The sequence below is a fragment of the Neofelis nebulosa genome, chromosome 9, assembly GCF_028018385.1.
Source record: "Neofelis nebulosa isolate mNeoNeb1 chromosome 9, mNeoNeb1.pri, whole genome shotgun sequence".
Taxonomy (NCBI): Eukaryota; Metazoa; Chordata; class Mammalia; order Carnivora; family Felidae; genus Neofelis; species Neofelis nebulosa.
The window spans coordinates 131163481-131184628 of NC_080790.1; the positions used below are offsets into that span (position 1 = coordinate 131163481).

The following is a 21148-nucleotide window of genomic DNA, read 5'->3' on the forward strand; positions in this document are numbered from 1 at the left end:
ACAACAGGGGCACGTGAACAGGAGGCAGAGACTGGAGTCACAGACCCACAAGCCAAGGAGAGTCAAGAGTGCCGGCCGTTGCCAGTCACTAGGAGAGGGGCCTGGAACATCCCCCCTTCAGAGTCTTCATTAGGAACAATCTGACCGCCACCTGGATTCTGGGGTCTGGCCTCCAGAACCCTGAGAGCAGAGTTAGATGTCTGTCGTCGGGGAAGACAAGCGTGTTCCCTCCTGAACTCTCCCACGTTCCCAGAGAAGCCAGGGAGACCCGGTTATCCGTCAGGACTGGGAAGGGGTGGGGACGGCACCCAGAGCCAGGCGGACTGGAGAAGCTTCAAAATCGGCTCTGCTGACAATCAGGGAGGGGACTGAAGGCATCTCCTTGGCAATACTGAACGTCTCGTGGAAAGAGAAAGCAAAGGTGAGGTTTGACCTCCGGCGTGCTATGCATCAACGTAAGGAATCTACAAGTCTAGCAAATCGGCCTACTTTCCCAAGAGCGGCCTCCAGGGTTTGTCCTTTTTTTGCTGGAATCTGAGAACTCATCCCTGATTCCCCAAGACGTTATATAATCAGCACCTCCAAAGTAAGGTAGCCTTGCCAATAAGTATGAGTCCACTGAATGTTTTTCTCACCAGCTCACCCTCCCCAGGGGGCATATACAAAGTCAACTAGTCAATAAATATTTATTGAATATCTCCCGGAGGATCATCACTATGTGCTACGGACTAGTGGTCAATATTTACTGAACATCTAATAGTAAGCCCGTTAGTCAATAAATATTTAGATTAACGATCAGGCACCAGTCTTGGAAAAGAGAACAGAGGTGGCAATAAAAATGACAGAAGATTCTGGGTGAGAGAGCGTGTGGCCTGCTGGTAGTTCGGTCTGGCCCTGCAAGAAACGGAGGTGTTCTAGAAACCATAAGAAGGTATTTCACAGAACCAGAAAGCTGGAGACCCTAGCTCTACTGAGTAAAAAAGTGAGTGAATCACTTTACCAAGAAAGCCTGTTTCCTTATCTGTCAAAAGGAGGTAGTTGAATCAGCCAAATATAAAGAAAAAAAAAAAAGCCCACGTTCAAGGTTCAAATGACTTCACAACACCCTGAAGATCTTGCTGGAGGTGCATGTGGTTCAGCGCTGATCCTTCAACTCTCAGATCAACATGAGATACATTGACCCGAGGGACCCAGAGACGGAGAGGAACAGGGACTCTGGCGTGTGGTCCCTCCTGAGGCTGCCTGCTCCCCACCTTGCTACAAACCACAGCCCCATCCTGTCGAGTGAGTCACCTGCCAGAAAAAGGAGACCTTATCTTCTCAAAATCCCCCAAATTACTGAGGAAGAGCCCGGGTTTCCTTCCCAAAACATCTCGAGATGTTCAGAACCAACACCGTGGTGAGGCAGCCACTGTGCCCAGCACTCAGGGGACAGGGGTGGGGTCTGCTGGGTAGAGGAGGGGAACTCCAATGTTTCTGACATAGTTTTCAAATCTTGTTTTCCCTTGTTGTGTGCTGTTGGGTCTTTCTCTTCTAACGTCAGAGCAGAGACTCACCACCGTGTGTGGCCCGATCCACATCGTGACTCCCGTGGCTGGAGGAAATCCTAGGGCCCCTCCATCTTTTTTCCAAAGACCGACCAAGACCAACTTCTGGCTTCTCCCCCCCCAAGAGGGCCCACAGTCTCTCCTCACTGGCTTTTAATCCTGAGGGCCAGGGGCGCCTGGGTGGCTCAGTCAGTTAACCGTCTGACTTTGGCTCAGGTCAGGATCTCACAGCTCGTGAGTTCAATCCCCACATCGGGCTCCGTGTTGCCAGCTCAGAGCCTGGAGCCTGCTTCAGATTCTGGGTGCCCCTCTCTCTCTGCCCCTCCTCCACGCGTGCGTTCTCTCTCTCTCTCTCTCTCAAAAATAAATAAACGTGAAAAAAAAATTTTTTAATCAATAAATGAAATCCTGAGGGCCAGTCTTCCCCAACCCTTTCTGCTTAAGATATTCATGCTTTTCCTTTACTCATTAGTGTCTGATTAAGACTCCCTCTGATTAATCAAAGCCACATGAAGATTTTCTCTAATCCACACAGTATTTTGGATTTGTTGCTGCTTTTTAAAAATCAGGAGATTTGGGGTTTATCTTAAAAAGCCAGAGGATCCGGCCACCTCCGAGTCTCCATGCCCACATGGAAATGCCGGCTGGAGTTGTAGAAGGCAGGCGCATTTAGGTGGGGAAGGTGCCTTCCTGGTCCCTGGTCCCCACCACTCTCTGCTGGCTGCATCTCCGCTCATCCGTGTGACCTCCCCGGCCTCTCTAGGCAACTGAGTTTTGTGGCACACAGTTATGGTAAAATGCCCAGTAAAAAGGAAACAGAATCCCGAAACATAATTGCATACGGAACGTGATCGTAACACCATAAAAACTACTCTTCGAAGAACGCAGAAATAACATAAACGGCTTTTGTTTCTGCAACAACGTTTACTGTTTTCTTCTCTGTGCTTGGACGCATGATTTCTAAACTCTCAAACACTGAGCCGACGAGAAGCTTTGCCAGGTCTAACTGCAAAAACCAATTATGCAACTTGCCTCAAGTACCTGTGAATGAGCCCAAAGCGCCTTCTTCTTTCAAAGCCCGATGAGAACTGAGCCGCGTTTCTGCTCAGAGCCCTTCCACACGGCAGATCTCGGCCACTGCACACGAGATTCTGAAGTTCCTCTGCATTTTGGTTTGGGCACAGTGGGCAGATTCTCAGTGAATAGGCACGGATGGGCCAAGGGTGATAGCAGGGGCTGGGGGGTGGGGGTTGGGCAGGACACGGTCGTGCGTGCCAAAGCTCCTGTCCCAATCCCAGCCCTGCTGGCCCGGGGTAGCCAACCCCTCATCTCTCCCCCTCCTCTTCTGTAAAACGAGCATCAGCTGTGGCCAAGAACCTCCGTAATATTCGAGGAGCTACTGACTGCTGGGCGTTCAGCATCTTGACCAGCAGAGTCACCGCTCAGTCAGCGAGAGCCACTGAGAGGCAAGGGAAAGGAAAAGAGGACACTGGGTACAGTAAACTCACTCCAACTGCATCTACCTTTTTTACGACCCAAACATTTATACGTTTTCGAATCCTCTAAACAAAGCCGGAGGCTACTCGTTAGCTGTATTATTTTTTCATTTCCTGTGAGGCCACAAAACCTTCCACAAGCAAATGAGAGCGGAGAGAAGTCGCTCAATGTGCTCTGGGTCTGGGCCCTCTGGTCATCTCGGGCCCCCTGTCGACCCCTGCAGGTCCTGCGTATTCTTGCTGAGCACCTGGCCCGGGGCGGAAGGTCACGTTCAGTATACGCGGCGAAGGCCGACGCTGCCCAGCGCCCAACTTACAGCATTCGATGGGGTTGGATGCAGTCTGCAGGGAGATGATCCTCCCGCTGGCCTCTGGAATGTGCACCCGGAAAACCAGCCGCACCCGCGTGTTCTTCCTGCCGATGTCCGTCTCGCCTTTCCGCAGCTCGATGTCCGCGTTCCTCAGCTTCAGGATCCCCGCACAGTCAATGCTGCGAGGAGGTTGAGAACCCCACTTAGAACTGACCATCTCGGTGAGCAGGCAAGATCACCCACAAAACCACCTAAGTCAGTTAACCAACATGGTTCCACCGCCAGCCACAGACGGGGAGGTGGGCGGGGGCGGGGAGAGCGGATTGCAATCCGCCGATCGGGATTTCAGCCAGGAACGGATTGCCCAGACGGGGGTCAAACACTCACAAAGTCACTAGAGAAATTCCCCGGTGGAAAGTACCTCGCTAGGGAACCTTTTCATTCCAGTTTCTCTACTCTCAAAAGCGTCTGACAAACTCAAGTACGCAACTGGCAAAACTGATTGGAGACTCTTCAGTAGGTAAGAGGGGTCGATCAGCGTTAAACATCTTTAATTTGACAAAGGCACCGTGGTCACCAAAGACCGCGTTCTAGTCCTGAGGAAATTCACGCTCAAGTATGTAAAGGTAAAGAGTCGCCGTGTCTAACAGTTCAGGAAAAACCGAGGAGCAAAGGAAGTGACAAAGCAAACGTGGAAAACGTTCACCATCGGCAAAGCTGAGCCAACGGCAGACAGGGTCCTCTGTAAAATTCTCACCGTTTGCAAGTTAAGGTTATTTTCTAATAAAGAGATTTTTTTTTTTTTCAACTCCAGTGCACGGGTGCAATGTTTCCCAAATTTGAGCTACACGCCTATTCCTTTGTGAGTTTCAACCTATCTGCGTCTTTAAAAATTTTCTTTAGGCCAAATACATTCTGACATGTAAATCAATTTAGCCTCATCCCAAGTAACATAATCCAAAGACGCACAGGTAGTCTTTCTCCCAGCACACAAGAAAAGTATTTAGACATAAAGCTCTTAAAATAGAAACTTTTCAAACAAATCTCTGTGGGCCCATCGCAGAGTGGGAACCACCATCCACGACTCCTTCCACCAACTCAACTCCAGAGAGTCCCCACTACCAAATCCCTGCCCCTGGGTCCCCCCCCCACCGACTTCCCCATAAAGACCCACCACCCTCGGCCCCCGAGCCCTTACGTCGCCCTCATGTTGTTCTTTGGCTCCAGAGGGATCTCCAGGACTTTGGTGTTGCCTACGATCTTCTCGTAGCTGGTGGTGGTGACGGTTTTTCCCGTGATGCGGTGCACCTGATAGAAGGCGTGGGGCTTAAGGATCCGCTCGTCGGCTGTCCCAATGAAGATCTGAAGCCCGAGGGGCTTGTTTTCCATGTAGCCATGGAGCTGCGGGGGAGAAAACAAAATCAAAGTATTACACACCTCTAGCATGCAGGGTGCTGGCGGGTACAGTCCCTCGAAAACCTGAGAAGCTCCTGGGCAGCAGAGGGAGTGCAGGACTGCCCCACCACCTGGAGGAAAGGAGAACTAGGAGGAACCCTGGTGTCCCGCCAGAAGGGCTGCTCAAACAATGAATTACGGAGATCCTCTCCAAAATGGAGCCTTTGCGACCGTGAGAAGGTAGGAGATCAGAACTGTATTTACGGAGAAACAGCCGGAAACTGCCAGTGCTCAGCTGCCAGCAGGGTGGTGGGGAGAGTGTCACATGGTGGTGAGGACAAAAAAATAATCAGGAAAGATAAACCAGAGCTCTTGACACGGGTTGCTTGGGAAGATCAGAAGAAAAAGCTTATGCTTTTTGCATGAATATATTCTAATTCACAAGTTAGATTTTTTTCTTAATTAGAAAAAACTAAAGAGCAAGGCTAAAGTGCCATCATCTGAGTCAAAAGAAAATTAAAGACTGGAGGAAAATGTGTGCGACACAGAACGGGCAAAGGATTAGTACACAGAATACATAAAGAATGCCTACAAGTGAATAAGTAAAGGACAAGATTCCTGGCCATCCTGTTTAAAACCGAGTCTTACCCCCAGTGGGTAGGACTATCTCCTTCCTTCTTCTCTATCTGCTTTTCCTTCTTTTTATCCCATCTAACATTATTACATAGCTCCTCAATTCCTTTTGCTTAGGTCCTTCTCCTACAACTGGACTATCACCTCTCTGAGGGCAGGTGTGTCTGTTTATTTTACTTGCCACAACATCCCTAGCACCCAGAATATTGCTGAATGAATCGACAAAACTATCCAACAGAAAAATGAGCAAGAAATTTGAACAGGCAACTCTCTGAAAAACAAATGGTCATTAGCTTGGAAAAGACGTTCAATGTGACTTGTAAACGGGAAAATGCAAATTACCTTGGGATACCATTTTTTTGCCTATTAGAATGGCATGCATGTTGCTATTTGATACAATCACGTGTTTTACAGACGGCACACGGGCACTCTCTCATGCAGCTGACAGGAACATAACCTGCTATAACTATTTCAATTAAAAATTAAAACTACATATGCCCCATGACCTGGTAATTCCATTTTTACTACGTACCCTAGAAAAAATATCGTGCGGTCAGGAGTCATGCACAAAAATGTTTACTAAAACAAATGAAATATAAACAATTAATTACAGCAATAGGCTTCTGAGTAATATAAATTGTCCAGGCTAGGGGTGCCTGACTGGCTCAGTTGGTTAAGCGTCCGACTTTGGCTCAGGTCACGATCTCATGGTTCACGGGTTCGAGCCCTGCACCGGGCTCTGTGCTGACAGCACAGAGCCTGCTTGGGATTCTCTCTCTCTCCTTCTCTTACTCTGTCCCTTCCCAGCTCACTCTGTCTCTCTCTTAACATAAATAAACTTAAAATAATTAAAAAAAAAAAAAACTCCAATCAACTGCCATAAGACAGTCTCCAAGGCAATGGAGGACGACATATGGTCCAGAATTGCTGTGTCCAACACAATAAATACAAAAATTAAATAAAATGGAAAATTCAGTTTCTCAGTCATGCTAGCCCCATTTCCAGTGCTCGGTGGCCACAGATGGCTAGTGGCCACGGCGATGGACGGCACAGATACAGAACACGTCCGTCGTCAAGAAAAGTTCTACTGGACGACACCGTTCCGGAAAGACGGGAGTCCTCTCGTGTCCTTCTAAAAACCATACAGAGACAGGCTGGGAGTGGAGCAGAGCCAGGTGACATCTTTTTTCATAAGCTGCCAGGCCGACACCCACAGCATTTCCATGTGTCATACACACCCAAGAGTTGCCCAAGGGCAAAGATGGAAATCCAAATCAGAACCTCTCATCTTTCTCCCCCATGCCAACTGCAGAACAGGGTCCTGTTCTGCACAAATCAAAGGAAGGAGGTCCGAGCTGAGAAGAGATTTTGTTTTTGTTGGTTTTGCTTTACATTTGGACCCAAGATAAACAGATTTCGTCACCTCCTCTCCTGGACTGATCAGGAGGCGGTAAACACAGCATCCTGCAGGGTGGAGAAGGAAAAGTAGGTAGGACAGAGAGTGAGCCCCGATGGTCTCAGTCCCTTCCTCCTCCCCAGGACAGAACAGCAGAAATTGCAGCAGCCTGGGTGTATTCATGGTAAACAGCCCTGAAGATAAAACACCTGAAGATAAAACCTGTCCCACCCCTGGGGGCACCTGGCTGGCTCAGTCGGTTCAGCGTCCAACTCTTGGTTTCGGCTCAAGTCATGATCTCACGGGTTCATGAGTTCCAGCCCCGCATAGGGCTCTGCGCGGGCAGTGTGAAACCTGCTTGGGATTCCCTCTCTCATCCTCTCTCTGCCCCTCTTGTGCATGTGTGTGCACTCGCTCTCTCTCTCTCTCTCTCTCTCAAAATAAATAAAAGTAAATATACTTTTAAAAAATTGTGTCACATCCCTACAGTTCTACCTGAATCCAGCCACTTCAACCTCTCCCCTTTCAGGCACACCAGTCCCAGCATCCATGCGTCTCCCTGGGATGATAACCACTTCCCCTAACTGGTCTCTTGCTGGCCTTTCACAGAATAGCCCAAGAGCCTTTTTCAAAAAAAAAGTGTAAATCAGACACAGACACTCCCCTGCTTACAACTCTCCAAAGACTTCCTGTGGCCTTAGAATAAAATCCAAACGTGGTCTATGAGGCTTCCGCTGGCCCAGCCTGTCACTTCTCCCTCCACCCCGCTGAGTCCCGCCAAAACCAACCACCTTCTGCTCCTGGAGCACACCCAGCTCTCTCCAACCTCAGGGCTTTTGCACAGCCCTCCTCTGCCTAGAACCCCCTTGTGCTGGTACAGTTCGTTTTCAGAGCTCTTCAGATCCTTCCCGAACCACATTCTGTACTTATACCCAATGCTGGAGCCAGGTCTGGGGGCCTTACAAGACCCACTCGTTAAATTTTTAGAAATTTTAAGAGTCAGTGGGTGCCACTTTGGTAACTTGAAGTCCCCCACAGCAGGGATACCGATACCCCCAAAATTGGCAAATGCTACAAATCGAGGCTCTTTTTTCTTTTCTCCCCCCAGAGAATTGGATGGTCAAGGTTCGCTACCACACCACTGGCACAATGACTTCATTACCACCTGAGATTTTCTTGTTTTGTTAGGTGTTTGCTTAGTATCTCTGTCCCCCACCGAAACACGAGGTCCATGCATCTTGGTAGCAGGAACTTTGTTAACCGTGTTCAGCGTGATCAGTAAACATACTGGATCCGTGGTCACCATCAACAACGACGCGTCAGCTCAGTGCATACTTCCCACAAGGCCAGCACCGAGCTCGATGACTTACGTGCGTCACAGCTCTGTGTAGGCTGGACCCACCGAGGCTTGTGCAAGACCAGCGATCTGTCCCAGTTAACACAGCTAGCACAGGACGGAGTTAGGATGTGGCTCTCACAGGGCTCTCAGGCCACCCTCTTAACCGACACATGCTCCGTGTCCTTGCCACCTGGGTCTACAGCTGCTCTGGGGTCTAGGACTACAGGGCAGAAATGCACGTCAGGAAACACAAGTAAGGGCTCAACTGTGAGATCAAGGGTGTTGGGGGAGCAGGAGGGGGATGGAAGGAGAGAAAGAAGGGCATCAGAAAATTCAGCACAAATAATGTTTCTCCTTTGTGGAGGAAGAAACCCACTCCTTTAAGAAGGACGTCTCTGCACTCCAGAGCTCCCCCTGGTTGGGTCGGACCAGCTACTGTGGTCCAAGCAGATGGGCGCCCACCTCACTGAGAGGTCCCCTCTCCCAGGTGACACCGGAGAGGGCTCTGGACTCGGGAGAAAGAAGAAAGGATTTCACCCTCGGTCAGTCACAGCTGAATTTCAATCCTGCCTCGGTTTCTGAAAAGCTGTGTGACTTTGGAGCAGTGGCTCTGCCCCTCTGAGTTTCAAATGCTCCCGTAAAACAGGGACACCACCTCCCACTCCCCAGGGCTCTTTCAAAGACAAAGTAAGATGACTTCTGTAGGGTGCCCATGAACCGAGAATCTTCCTGGTCACCGGAGGAGGATGACTCAGAACACAAAGGTGGTATTACAGAACTGAATGGAAAGGTAAAGGTTGTCTGCGAAAGCCCGGTAAAGTGAAAAACCACCCGAAACATGCTTGTGGGTGGTAAACCCGGGCACTAATTCCAGTCTTCTCTGTGGGCTAACAGCCCCTCTGACGTGGGAGCTGGAAGGAGGCAGGGCCCAGGGAAGAAAGCTCGCCACCTCGCATGAAATGAGAAGAACACTTCCCCTCCACCCTCGGACCTCCACCCTCCCCTCCCCGAGAAGGACTAGCAGGCGCCCAAGGCCCCGCGTGCTCATTCGGGACAGTCCTGTCAGCAATCTGTGTGTGTGTGTGTGTGTGTGTGTGTGTGTGTGTGTGTGTGTGTGTAGGTCTGTGGGGGGCGGTCTGTGTCTGGGGGAGGGGGTTGGGGGGCAGGTTTGGTAAGAAGGGCGCGTAGCCATTTACTGGCTTCTCCAAAAAACTGACGATTTGGGTCTTGCATAGAGCGCTTCGTGTCTTGGGATGGCATGATTGGCCCCTAAGGCCCCCTGCACCCTGTGGTCCCCATTTTAGGGAGACTTCGGTCACGAGGCCTCTTTCCAGGCTTCTCCAAAGGTAAGGTCTTCCCGGGGGCCCCGGGCAAGCAGAAATCACCTTCCGGCCTTAGCAGACACCTGCTGCAACCTAGAAGCTCAAGGTCAGCCGGTCTCCAAAGCACAAGAGGCTCTGTTTCCTGCAGCCGAGGGGAGAGCGAAAGTTCTGCTTCTTGTCATTTCCCAGGCGGCTGACAGGGTTCCAGGAAGAAGGGATGTCTCTAGGGCACATCGTGAGGTTTGAGACGCGGGTGGGGGGTGGCATAGCTGGTGGAATCTACACAGCAGGAAAGCAGGGTTCCTCCTTTTTTGGACGAGAAAGCTGAGGCTCGGCGGGATGGAGGGACCTCCTCAAAACCCTACAGTCCCAGAGCCACCGGGTGGAACCCCAGGGATGTGACCTTATCGGCTTGCTCTGTGTCACACCTGCCTCTTAACTCAGAAAAAGGCCAACTCTCCCGGAACCCGGAGGAGGCAGTTTAAGACAGGCAGGGGCATCCCCCCCCAGCTCAGCAAAAAGGACCCGGAGGGGAACATCGGTGTCCACTCCTCAGAGGCGCACACGTTCACAGGGAGGGCTCATCAGACCCTGCCTCCCACCCACCCCCACCCCCCGCCAAATTCAAGTTCTTCCCGCTCCCAACAGCAGTTTAACTGCCCCGGTGCACAGATAAAAGGGCACCGATCTTTGTTGATATTAACCTTACAACAAGACAAAGGAAAAGTGAGTGACGGCTCATTCACGGTGGGAGAAACAGACCATATGAAAACTGCGTAAGTTATAAAGGAAATACTCCCTCAAAATAAGTAAGCCTTTTAATGTATTCCTTCCAGACGTTTCTTCTAGGCCCACACGTCTGGGGTTCTATCTTACATGCCATTTCCACTTAACAATACAGGGTGACCATGTCCCCTTGTCACTCGTCACTGAATCTTGTCTAATGAGGCGATCTCAAACGGCCGCACGGTATCCAGGGCTCAGACTAGCAGGACCGGGTTAGGTGCCTGGGCACAGGGTCACGTGATTTAAGGAAGGCCTGGTTCTGAGGACTGTCTAAATGCGAGGCAGGCACCCGGGAGAGAGTGCGGCCTTAAACTCTGCCCCCACCCCCGCCCCACCTGCCTCGCCCTGGCGTTTCCGTCCCATTCCAGGCCACAGCTTTGACCTCCCCACCCCCCCACCCCCAAGCTGGGCAGTGAGCTCGCTCTAACTCTCCCCTGCTATGAACACTGCAGCGAGCGCTCGGAGAGGACATTTCCTTGAAAACGATTTTTCTATCGACTCTGCTCAGAGCTTTTTAAACACTCTCAGATGGACGACTGCCACCGCGTCCAAAACATGGGACTGATTTTCAACATGGCAACCGGCCAAAGAAACTGTTTTGAATTTTACCAAAATCAAACTTTAACAATGTTAAGTAGCTTTTTTTGTTGTTGAATTTGGAATATTAGGAAATTGGTACCGTCCTCAAAGACTTCACTCTGAAAGAAGAGACAAGCGCCTAAGGGTGTTTTCTTGCCATTCCCCCACAGGCATGTGGGGAGAAGATCTTTACAAATGCGCACGCATCCCAAATTCCGCCTTTATTTTGGGATGCGAAGAGTGTGGAACATGCCTGCCCCCCAACCCCCTCCCCCAGACACAGACCGCCCCCCACAGACCTACACACACACACACACACACACACACACACACACACACCAGGCAAACCAGACCATGGTTTTGCTCTCGCCTCAGGCAACACAACAAGCCCTACATACCCATCTAGGGAGCACACATTAACTTCGCTAGAAATCCTAATTCCCGGGTTTCTAATCCTGACCCTAAATCCTAATCCCTCTCTCCCTCATACAGGCTCCACCTCAAAATCCTGTCAGTTCCATTGCCTAAAGTGCACTCTCTCCCTCCATCGCCTCCTCCCTCGTCCCAACTCCCACCTTCCCCTCCAGTCCCCACCCACCATCGCCCACCGTCCTGAGGCCAGGATGACCTTTTAGACGCTTCAGTTGGCCATCAGTCTCTCCCGCTCCCACTGGCCGCGATGCCGCGCGTGGCCCGGCCCCTCCCCGCCGTGCGCCCCGGCCCCTTACAGGATCTTCCCTGCGTCTGATCATCGGGAACGATCTCCCCCCACCCCCACCTCTGTCCTAGTTGACTCCTGGTCACACTGCAGAGTGTGGCTCCAATCTTAACTCCCACGGAAGTCTTTCCTTGCTCCCCAGGTGGGGGGGGGCCCCTCAGCAACCATCTCCTTTGCTGCGTTTGCCACCAGTACCAGATAGAATTCGTTGCCCCATCAATCGCCACTTGTCTCCCCGCTTCCGTCCCTGTAAAGTTCCATGAACTATGCAGCTGCCCTTTTACAGACGAGGAAGCTAAACTCAGAGACGTGAGCAGCCCCCTCCCCGGCACGCGGGCAGCCGAGCAGGGATTCGGATCCGGGTCTGGCCTCCTTCATCTGCTCTATGTGCCCTGACACCACAGACAGAACAAGGGCGCCGCCCAGGTGGTGACCCTGCTTGAAATACATAAACCTAAGAACAGAGCCCGCAGAAATGGGGTGCCGACAAATCCGTGGCAGACGATTTTGCGGTTATCTTCCAAAATTAAAAATGTAATTCTACTGCTAGTGAGTGGGCTGGCCGGAGGATACCCTGGCAGATGTGCAGATAAAAACAAAGGACAAGGTTATTCAACGCAGCACTCTTTAAAATAGCCAAAGACTGGGCCCAATCAAAAGAGGGCTGGTTAGGTTGGTAGTAATATGTTACGCAGTATAAGGCTGTCACGGTGAAGAATGAGTATCCTAGGAACCGGCATGACAGTGACTATGAAGGGCATCCGTTGGCATTGTACAGTGCACAACCTGGGCAACTCTAAGGAAGCGCTTCATATCCAGATATAAAATCATCTCCAAAATGTACCATCAATAATAAGAATGAATATATCTACTTCTGTTATGAAGGTGTGAGGGTGGGGACTGTGTGTGTGTGTGTGTGTGTGTGTGTGTATCCAAAATAAAATTTAAAATAAAAATAGAATCAGACGCTATTTTTTAAAATGTCCACTGGATTTTGATCATTCCCAGGGAGAAGTTCTATTGTCCCAGGAGCCCGTGGTTGTAGCTCCCCTGAACCTATTACAATGATTACGACTCAACAGAAAAATTATTTTCTGAATGTATAATGTAAAAAAAAATAAGGCCAGGGCACCTGGGTGCCTCAGTCAGTTGGGGCGTCTGACTTTGGCCCAGGTCATGATCTCGCGGTCCGTGAGTTCGAGCCCCACGTCGGGCTCTGTGCTGATAGCTCGGAGCCTGGAGCCTGCTTCGGATTCTGTGTCTCCCTCTCTCTCTTCCCCTGCCCTGCTCACCCTCTGTCTCTCTCCCAAAAACGAATAAATGTTAAAAAAAATTTTTTTTAAATAAGGCCAAAACATTCTTTCAAAGAAAGAAGACCCCCCCTCCCCGCTTTTCTCTTTGTGAATCTTGACCTTTCTTTTAAAGGCCACAAGGAAGAAACCCTGAAGCCGTCAAGGCATAGAGGCACGCCCCATCCCATCCTGCATGCCAAGTAAAGACCCAGGACCCACCCACGGGAACCTCGGGGGTAGGAGTCCAAGGTGGGACCCTTCAGCGAAGGAAGAGGAAGGCCCAAGTACCAGCAGGCTCCCTTGGGGTTCGGGGTATGGGGCCTACAAACCAAGAGAGAAGCAAACCACACGCCACATCCAGGCGAGTAACAAGTCTTGGTGACTCAACGCTCAAAATCCACCCGAAATCTAACTGCTTCTCACCAGCCCTATCACCACCGCTCCGGTCTCAGCTTCTACGGTCTCCTGCCTGGACTGGTGCAGTAGCCTCCTTCCTGCTTCCATCCATCCCCGCCCTCCCTCCCCGCCCCCTCCCCCCGTGTCATCTCCACACACCAGCCAGAATGATCTTTAAAATCTTAAGTTAGAGATCCTGTTCCCCGGCTCAACACCACCCCCACCCCCCTTTCCCCGGCTCCCCACCGACAGCAAACGTCTTACTCAGATCAACAAGCCGATGTCTCTCCCGGGACTCGGAAGATCCTGGATGATCTGGTCCCCTCTTCACCATCCCCAGCCCACCCTCCTTATTCCCTCTGCTCCAGCCACACTGGCCTTGCTGTGTTCCAACGAGCCCTCCTGCCTCAGGGTCGCAACACTTATTGTGGCCTTTGTCTGGAAGGTTCTTCGCCCAGACCCACAGGACCCGCACCTCACTTCGTTCCAGCCTCTCCTCATCCCATCGGCCCACCCCAATACGGTGCCCCACACCCTTCGCACTCTTCGTTCACCCACACCGCTTTACGCTACGTCAGCCTCTTACCGCTAACTGACCTCGCACGGTGTATTTATTTGCTTTTTTCTGCCTCCTCCAACTACATCATCAGCAACCTGTCTTGTTCACTGAGCCACCTATAGTGCCTACGATGATGCCATGCTGTTGCTTGACGGGTAAGCGACACTAGAAGGGAGGAGAGCCCCCCAGGAGGGGGTTGAGTGGCTGCAACTTCTCCAGACCATCCCCGTCCCCCTGACCGAGAGCTGCCCGGAGCGACCGCTGCGTCCTGCTCAGCGCGGGGAGGGCTCAGCTGGTCGGACCACCGGTACCGGGACCGCCCCGTCCCAAACAGAGGGGACGGCATCTCCAGCGTGTGACGAAAAAGGAGCCCCACGTCTCTCTTTCCGACCCAAGCTGGGGCACCCCCAGCCGGACAGGGGACCTTCTGTGCCCGGCACGCCGCGGACACCCACGGACGGGGCCACGTCGTGGAATCACATGGTGAGCCCAGAGAGGGAGAATTAGACATGTGGCACAGGCTCGAAAACAAAACAAGACAGTGCCTCTCAGGATTCTAAATTAAGAAGCAAGTCATTCTGTATTTCTCGCATCACTGGAAATTAAAAACAGACCTATCTACCGCACAGCAAGCACGCTGCCTGAAGAGAGGCCTGATGGCCCGAAACACGCTAAATTTGTCTCCAATTACCATGTCCACACCGGGAACCCCGAGGAAGCCATGGAGAGATCAGAGGCGAGGTACGTTAGCAAGCGGGATTCCGGACCAAGAGCCACACCCTCTTCTCCTCTCCCCTCCTCGCCCCCCACCCCCAGTCTTCGAACAAAGACACAAAGCCCCCTCCCCTCGTCAGGGGCTACAGACACCAGCTTTCCCTTCTCGGGTCTCACTCGCCCCCCTCGGCCCTGAACCCCCAGCCTCTGGTCCAACCCGACAGAAACGTCAGCTCAGCTGTGGCTCCCCATCTGCACCCCCGATCCAGACCACCTCTCTCTCTGGCCAAGGAGTGACTGAGTCATACAAGAGAGGAGTCTGGAAGTCCTGGATTAAAACATGCAAGCCTTCTTTGAGTCAGCGTTTGGGGGTTTTTTGGTGTTTTTGTTTTGTTTTGTTTTTTGTTTTTGTTTTAAGCCAAACGAGCACTTTTCAGGTCGTCTTTCTGTGCTATTCCTCGAGTGGGGTCACCGTGACACAGGGCCGTAAGCCCTGGAGCCAGACTGTCTGGGGTTACATCCTGGCCCTGGCACTCCCTCGGTCATGGAAGGGAAGTTAGGGAGTTCTCCGGGCCTCAGTTTCTTCATCCGTAAACGGGACTAAGGACGTGATGCACCTCACCGGGCTGTTGGAAGGATTGAGTGAGTTACGTCCAAAGCATGCAGCGAGCATTCAATAAATATCAGCTTTTATTAATATTCTCCCACCAATGGCTGGGTGACTTTTGGCAAATTCCTCTTCTCTAGTTTCGGTTCTTGGAAGAGATCATCTTGAAGGTGGTCCCTCCGCCCTAAAATGTAACGATCCTCAGGTATGTTTAGACTAAAATCCAAGCGCCTCATCCCCACCTACAAAAACCCTGTATGATCTGGTCTTTGCCCACGTCACCAGCTTCAGCGCCCCAACTTTGGTCCGGCCACCTGGACCTCCGTGACGGTCCTTCAACAGGCTGAGTTTGCTCCTACCTCAGGGCCTTTGCACTGGCTGTTCCCTTAGCCTCGAACACCCTTCCCCCACGTCTGCCCGTGGCCGGTTCTTCCCAATTCATCAGACCTTAGCCTAAATTCAAGGCCTTCTCTGAGCGGCCTGGCTGGAGTAGAGCCCCCACCCTCACCCGACTGTCGCCCCCATTATAGCTTCCTGTTGATTTCCTTCTTGATGGTGCTAAGTGTCCCCTCATGCTTGTGCTTATTGTCTGCCCCCCCCCACACCTCCTGCTGCCACTAGAATGAAAATTTGTTCATTACTGTGGCCCAGCACCTTGAGCACTACCTGGCATGTAGTAGACATTCAATAAATATTTGCTGAGTAAATAAATGAACAGATTGATTCTCAGGCTCCTATGTGGCTCAACATATTGCCGAGTGATTCATCCTCCAGTGACCCTGAAAGAGGAGGCTTATTCATGTCTGGAAGAGAATCCCCACATTTGGAGTCCGCCTAAACTCAATACCATTTGAGCCAGTCTGCAGGAATGTGTCTCACCGTGAAAGAGACGTATTATATGAAGCCAAGTCCCTTGGAAGTCAGAGAAGAGACAAACCCGGGCTGGAAAAATGAAGTTGACAATCTCTTCTCCAGGCAGCGACAGAGTCGCAAGTGCAGTGACTTGGCAGCCTCACGGAGATGGTGAGGGAAAAGCGAGGCCCGGGCAATGCCCCCCAGCCCGCCTGTGTGTTCACCCAAAGACCCCACAAGAAGGGACAGCACACTTCAAAAACGTTTCTCCCGGAGTCTCATTCCAGGCTCTGGCCTGATATTGAGGAATAGGAGATATACTGTCTGCCAGGGGCCTGGGCTCTGGGAGAAGCGGGGAAGGGGGAGAGGACCGAGTGCCCCGCAGGGGGGCAGCTGAGGACCCAAGGCACCTCTCGGGCCATCCGTGCACCCACCGATCTAGCGGTCCCCGACCCGGCAGCATGTGGACACCCCAAGGATGCTGGGGCAAGAATTCTACCTTGCCCGCCCTGACGGCAGCCCCACGAGAACACTGATAAAAACTCCGCCAAGAAACCGCGGTTCAGCTTTACATAAACGTTCCACCAAAGACAGGGACATCTGGGCGAAACATACACTCCGGCCCCTCCTTTTTCACGGCAGCCAAAAGCTGAGCAGGCTCCCCGGGACGGTGGGGTGGGGGAAGGCGGACTCCAGAAATGCAAGAGGGCCCTCGGAAAGGTGAGAACCGTCCCCAACACAACCACACCCCCGCCCCCAGCCCCAGGGCCCCGCAGGTCTCTCTGGATCCAGACCAAGAGCTCTGAGTCACTTTTGCCACAAGGGGGAAAAGGGGAAGGCAGACGTGAGGTGTACCTTTCCGTACTCTATTTTGGGATTTTAAGATCCAGTTTCTTTCATTTCAAAGGGTGGGTTTTTGGAGGGCCCCCGCACAGCTCTTGGGCCCTGCGCACGGCGAGACGGCGGGAAGCCGGCCGTGGCCGGTGACCTGGGGAGAGGCGGGGCGCGCTGGCAGATGAACAAATCACATCATACAGGAACAAGGAGCCCGTTCTTGTGTGCGGCCGCACGGGGCCTGGCTTTCGTAACATGATGGAAGACTGGGGGCCGATCCGCTCTGACTCACCTCTTTATGAAGGCGGCTCCCGTGCTCATTCACTCACTCACTCACTCACTCACTCATTCATTCATTCATTCACTGAGCAGAGGGCCTCTCGGGGAAAGGCCGTCAAGCGGAGAGCTGCGTCCTACCGAACAATTACCGCACAGCACAGGGACCTCTCTGGATAGATGGGAACATTTGGGATTATCAGGGTCCCCCATCATTTATTTAAGATGCGGGGTTTAAAAAACAACAACGAGCGAGTCAGGATTTCTCAGCCTTGGCGGACTGACCAAAGGCGACTGTTGATCTGGGGGCCGGATCGCTCATTACCTGTTGCAGGGGCCGCCCTGCGCACCGTACGATGTTCAACAGCATCTCTGGCCTCTCCACTAGGTGCCGGTAACCTGCTTCCCCTCACCCCCCACCCCCGCAACCCAGCCGTGATGATCAGAAACGTCTCTGGACACCGTCAAATATCCCCTGGGAGACAAAAATCACCCCCGTGAGAACCGCTCTTCAATTATGCTTTTTCTGCAGGAATCCTGTACTGAAATCCCACCCCTTGTCCATCAAACTGGCCGAACTGCCAGCCCGTCACTTCTCACCTGCTCCTGTAACCTCCCCGGGGTCCCACGGCCGCCACCTCTGGTCTAGACCACTGCACCCACCCCCTTGATTATCTCCCTGCTTCTCTCTCAGCCTCACCCCATTCCAAATAGCCTCTACAAGCAGCCAGAGAGATCTCTGTAAATCAGGTAACATCATTCTTCTTCTTGAAACCCACCAATGGCTTCCCAGTGCATAAAAAATTAAATTCAAATTCCATGCCCTGCAAAGGTCCTGCATGATCAGATTCCTTCTTCTCTGTCCAGCTTTATCTCCTACGGTTCCTTCCCTCGGCCACTGCAGGCAGCCATACAGGCCTCTTCATCATTCAAATATCTGAGCTCTCCTGCCTCAGGGCCTTTGCGCTTGGCTGTTCCCTCTGTCTGGAATGTTCTCTGATTCTCAAGTGCCTGGTTCCTTATTGTCATTCAAAAATCAACTTAAATGAATCCATCCCTGGAGAGGAATCCCCTGACTACCCCAACATAAAGTAAACCTCGTCCCCAGGCATTCTCTCCTATTACCTACTTTTTCTCTTTAAAACTCTTTATCACAGGGGCGCCTGGGTGGCTCAGTCCGTTAAGCAGCCGACTTCCGCTCAGGTCATGATCTCGCGGTCTGTGAGTTCGAGGCCCGCGTCGGGCTCTGTGCCGACAGCTCGGAGCCTGGAGCCTGCTTCGGATTCTGGGTCTCCCTCTCTCTCTGCCCCTCCCCCACTCATGCTCTGTCTCTCTCTCTCTCTCTCTCTCTCTCTCTCTCTCAAAATAAAATAAACATTTAAAGAATAAACCAACAAATAAATAAATAATACAACCTGAAATGATCCTATTGATTGTTTAACCTGTTTCAATGCCAAGTTTCACCTGGACTCAGAGCCTGGCATGCAGTAGGTACCTAATAATTAATGAGTAATCTGTATACTCTAAACATTGCACGATGAGCATATATTACCTTAGTTACAAGAAAAAAGAACTTTTTAAAAAGTAAGAGCTGCACCTTGCCCAGAATTTTGAGCACTGACTTTTAAAGGACTATGGCGCCTGCTGTCCCCATGGCTCCTTAGGACATGCTCTATGTATAAAGGCCAGAAGGAGGCAGGCACTCATCCGGGTTTTATAGATGAGGCAAAAAAAGGCTCAGGTTCCCTTATTTTTTTACGGACTATAGACAAAGTGCCTCTGATGTGCCTCACACAGTTCTAGATGCCGGAAACTCAGCACTGAAAACGATAGGACTAGCGGGAGGGAGGGCTGGGGGTTTTGACTTTGGCACACAGGTCCTCAAGAGAGAATCTCAAATGTCCCCAGGGACCATCAGCCATCACAGGAGACCCTTCCTGCCCTCCTCTCTGGTGGCATCCTGTATGGACCTCTCCCAAAGCCCTGTCACGTCTCCAGCTTGAACATTCACCTCCTGAGACCACAGGCAATAGACAATCAGGTAAGAAACGAAGTACCCCATCTCTCCAAACGTTAAACTTGTATGATAAAAATGGTGTTACAGTATCTTTCTTCTTCAAGGTCAACAGATGCCCTCTATCCGTTACTCATTTTCCCTTCCTTAGTAACAGGATCCCAATTGTCTCCGGTGACAATGAGCCTGGCTAAGAGTTTCTACTTCCCAGCCTCCTTTGCAGATCAATGTGGCTACGTTACTGGGTTTGAGTCGATGAGACGCAAACAGAAGTGTGGTGCGAACTCGCAAACAGGTTCCCAGGAGGAAGCTAACCCAACTGGGGAGCGGGCCCCTTTGGCCCTGTCTTCTCTCCTCCTTGGGATTTCTCTGCTCAGAACATGGATGTGATGGTGGCAGCTCCCGCAATCATTTTGGACCACGAGGCAACCTCGAGTGGAACAGGAAGAGAGAAGGAGCCTGGTTTCCTGATGGCTTCCCAGCGCTCTGAATCATTCATCTCTAGACTTTGCACATAAGAGAATCAATGTTTGAGTGCTTAAGGAACTGTGATTTTGGATTTCTGTTAGATACAGCTCTAGGCCTAACTGAAAGGCCCATCCTTCTATCACCATAATGGAATTTTCTCCATGCCTCCATGTTCCCCTTGACTGTACCTCAGTGGAAAGAAGACAACCGTGTTAGGTGAACCTCAATTAAAAAAACAACCAAAAACTCAAGGTGCAAACCGTAGATCCACAGATCAGAGCACATGTCTGATTTATAGGTGTCTTCCCCCCAAAAAATGATTTCTCTGAAGAGCCAGTGCTGAAAGTGAATCTGAAAGAAACTGCCCTAAACAAAAAGTCAAGCAATCCAACCGCTCAGAAATAGATCGGGTGACGACCCAAGTCAATCCAGGAGGCTCCCCGCCCTCTCGTGCACAATCTGAGTGAGCGTCTAGAAAGGTATTCCCGGGAGGGGGGTGGTGGCATGGGGGAACAGACGGCTGTCTGACGCACACAGGAGTAACGATGGGGCTTTTGCTAGAAATAAAATTGCTGCTTACTTTCTGTCTGGTTTCCCAATTGCTTTTTCCTGGTCGAAAGGTGCCAGGCCTGGCAGCTTTCTAAAAATCTAAAATTCAAGTCAAGTCAACAAATATTTGTTGAACCCTGTCTATTCCACCCCCCCCAACCAAAAAAAAAAAAAAGCCATGCTAAGGAAAATTGGTATCACAGGAGAACGCTATAATTAATGGTAATAATGCCAACTGCAAGGACAGCAGCAGCTCATAACGTCTTGAGTGCTTGCTAAACGTTTTTATACGGGGAAGGGAGACACAGAGAGGGTAGGCAATTTGTTTAAGGTCACGCAGCCAGGCAAGGAGAAGCCAGGGTTCCACCCTCGGCAGGTCTAGCTCCAAGGCCCATTCTCTTCACCACTCGCTGATATTCTGTGCCTATTATTTTGGAAGGCAGGGGACAGCATACCACAGGGGCCACAACAGTGCTCCCCAAACCTCAGCCATTCTCCAACCATGTTCCTGAGCTTTTAAAGCACTCTTGGTTACTGAATATTTCTCTTTAAAATTAACTTCTGGGGAGCCTGGGTGACTCGGTCGGTGAAGCATCCGACTTCGGCTCAGGTCATGATCTTGCAGTGCGTGAGTTCGAGCCCGCGTCAGGCTCTGTGCTGACAGCTAGGAGCCTAGAGTCAGCTTGGGATTCTGTGACTCCCTCTCTCTGGCCCCTCCCCTGCTCGCACTCTGTCTCCCTTTCTCTCTCTCAAAAATAAACATTAAAAAAAAGAGAATTAAAATTAACTCCTATTTTTACTTATAGAAATGTATTGACAATCTTTATGTCACTACCATAAATAGGAAACCAGGATCACCAGTCAGAAATCAAAGGTGCACATAAACACACGACAAAACAAAGGGGCCCAAAAAATAGTTACAGAAGTGCTTTCTAAAATGCCGATTAAGAATTCATCTCGCAGGGAACCCCAGTTTGCAGGATACGGACTGACATACAGAGTAGATCACAGAAGGGGCTAGGGAAAAACACAACCCAGCCTGGGTGATGGGGGCAAGGGACTAGT

General features: G+C 51.2%; 1 protein-coding gene across 7 annotated transcripts in view; it reads right to left on the reverse strand.

Annotated features, from left to right (window-relative positions):
• Window positions 1–21148, reverse strand: part of NFATC2 (nuclear factor of activated T cells 2) — a 159705-nt gene that overhangs the window by 74260 nt on the left and 64297 nt on the right. For all 7 annotated transcript variants that reach the window (XM_058685980.1, XM_058685974.1, XM_058685975.1 and 4 more), the window contains exons 4-5: window positions 4553–4755; window positions 3361–3533 (exon numbers count right to left, since the gene is read on the reverse strand). In XM_058685980.1, the coding sequence (XP_058541963.1) occupies window positions 3361–3533; window positions 4553–4755 (376 nt within the window). The remainder of the gene's footprint in view (window positions 1–3360; window positions 3534–4552; window positions 4756–21148) is intronic.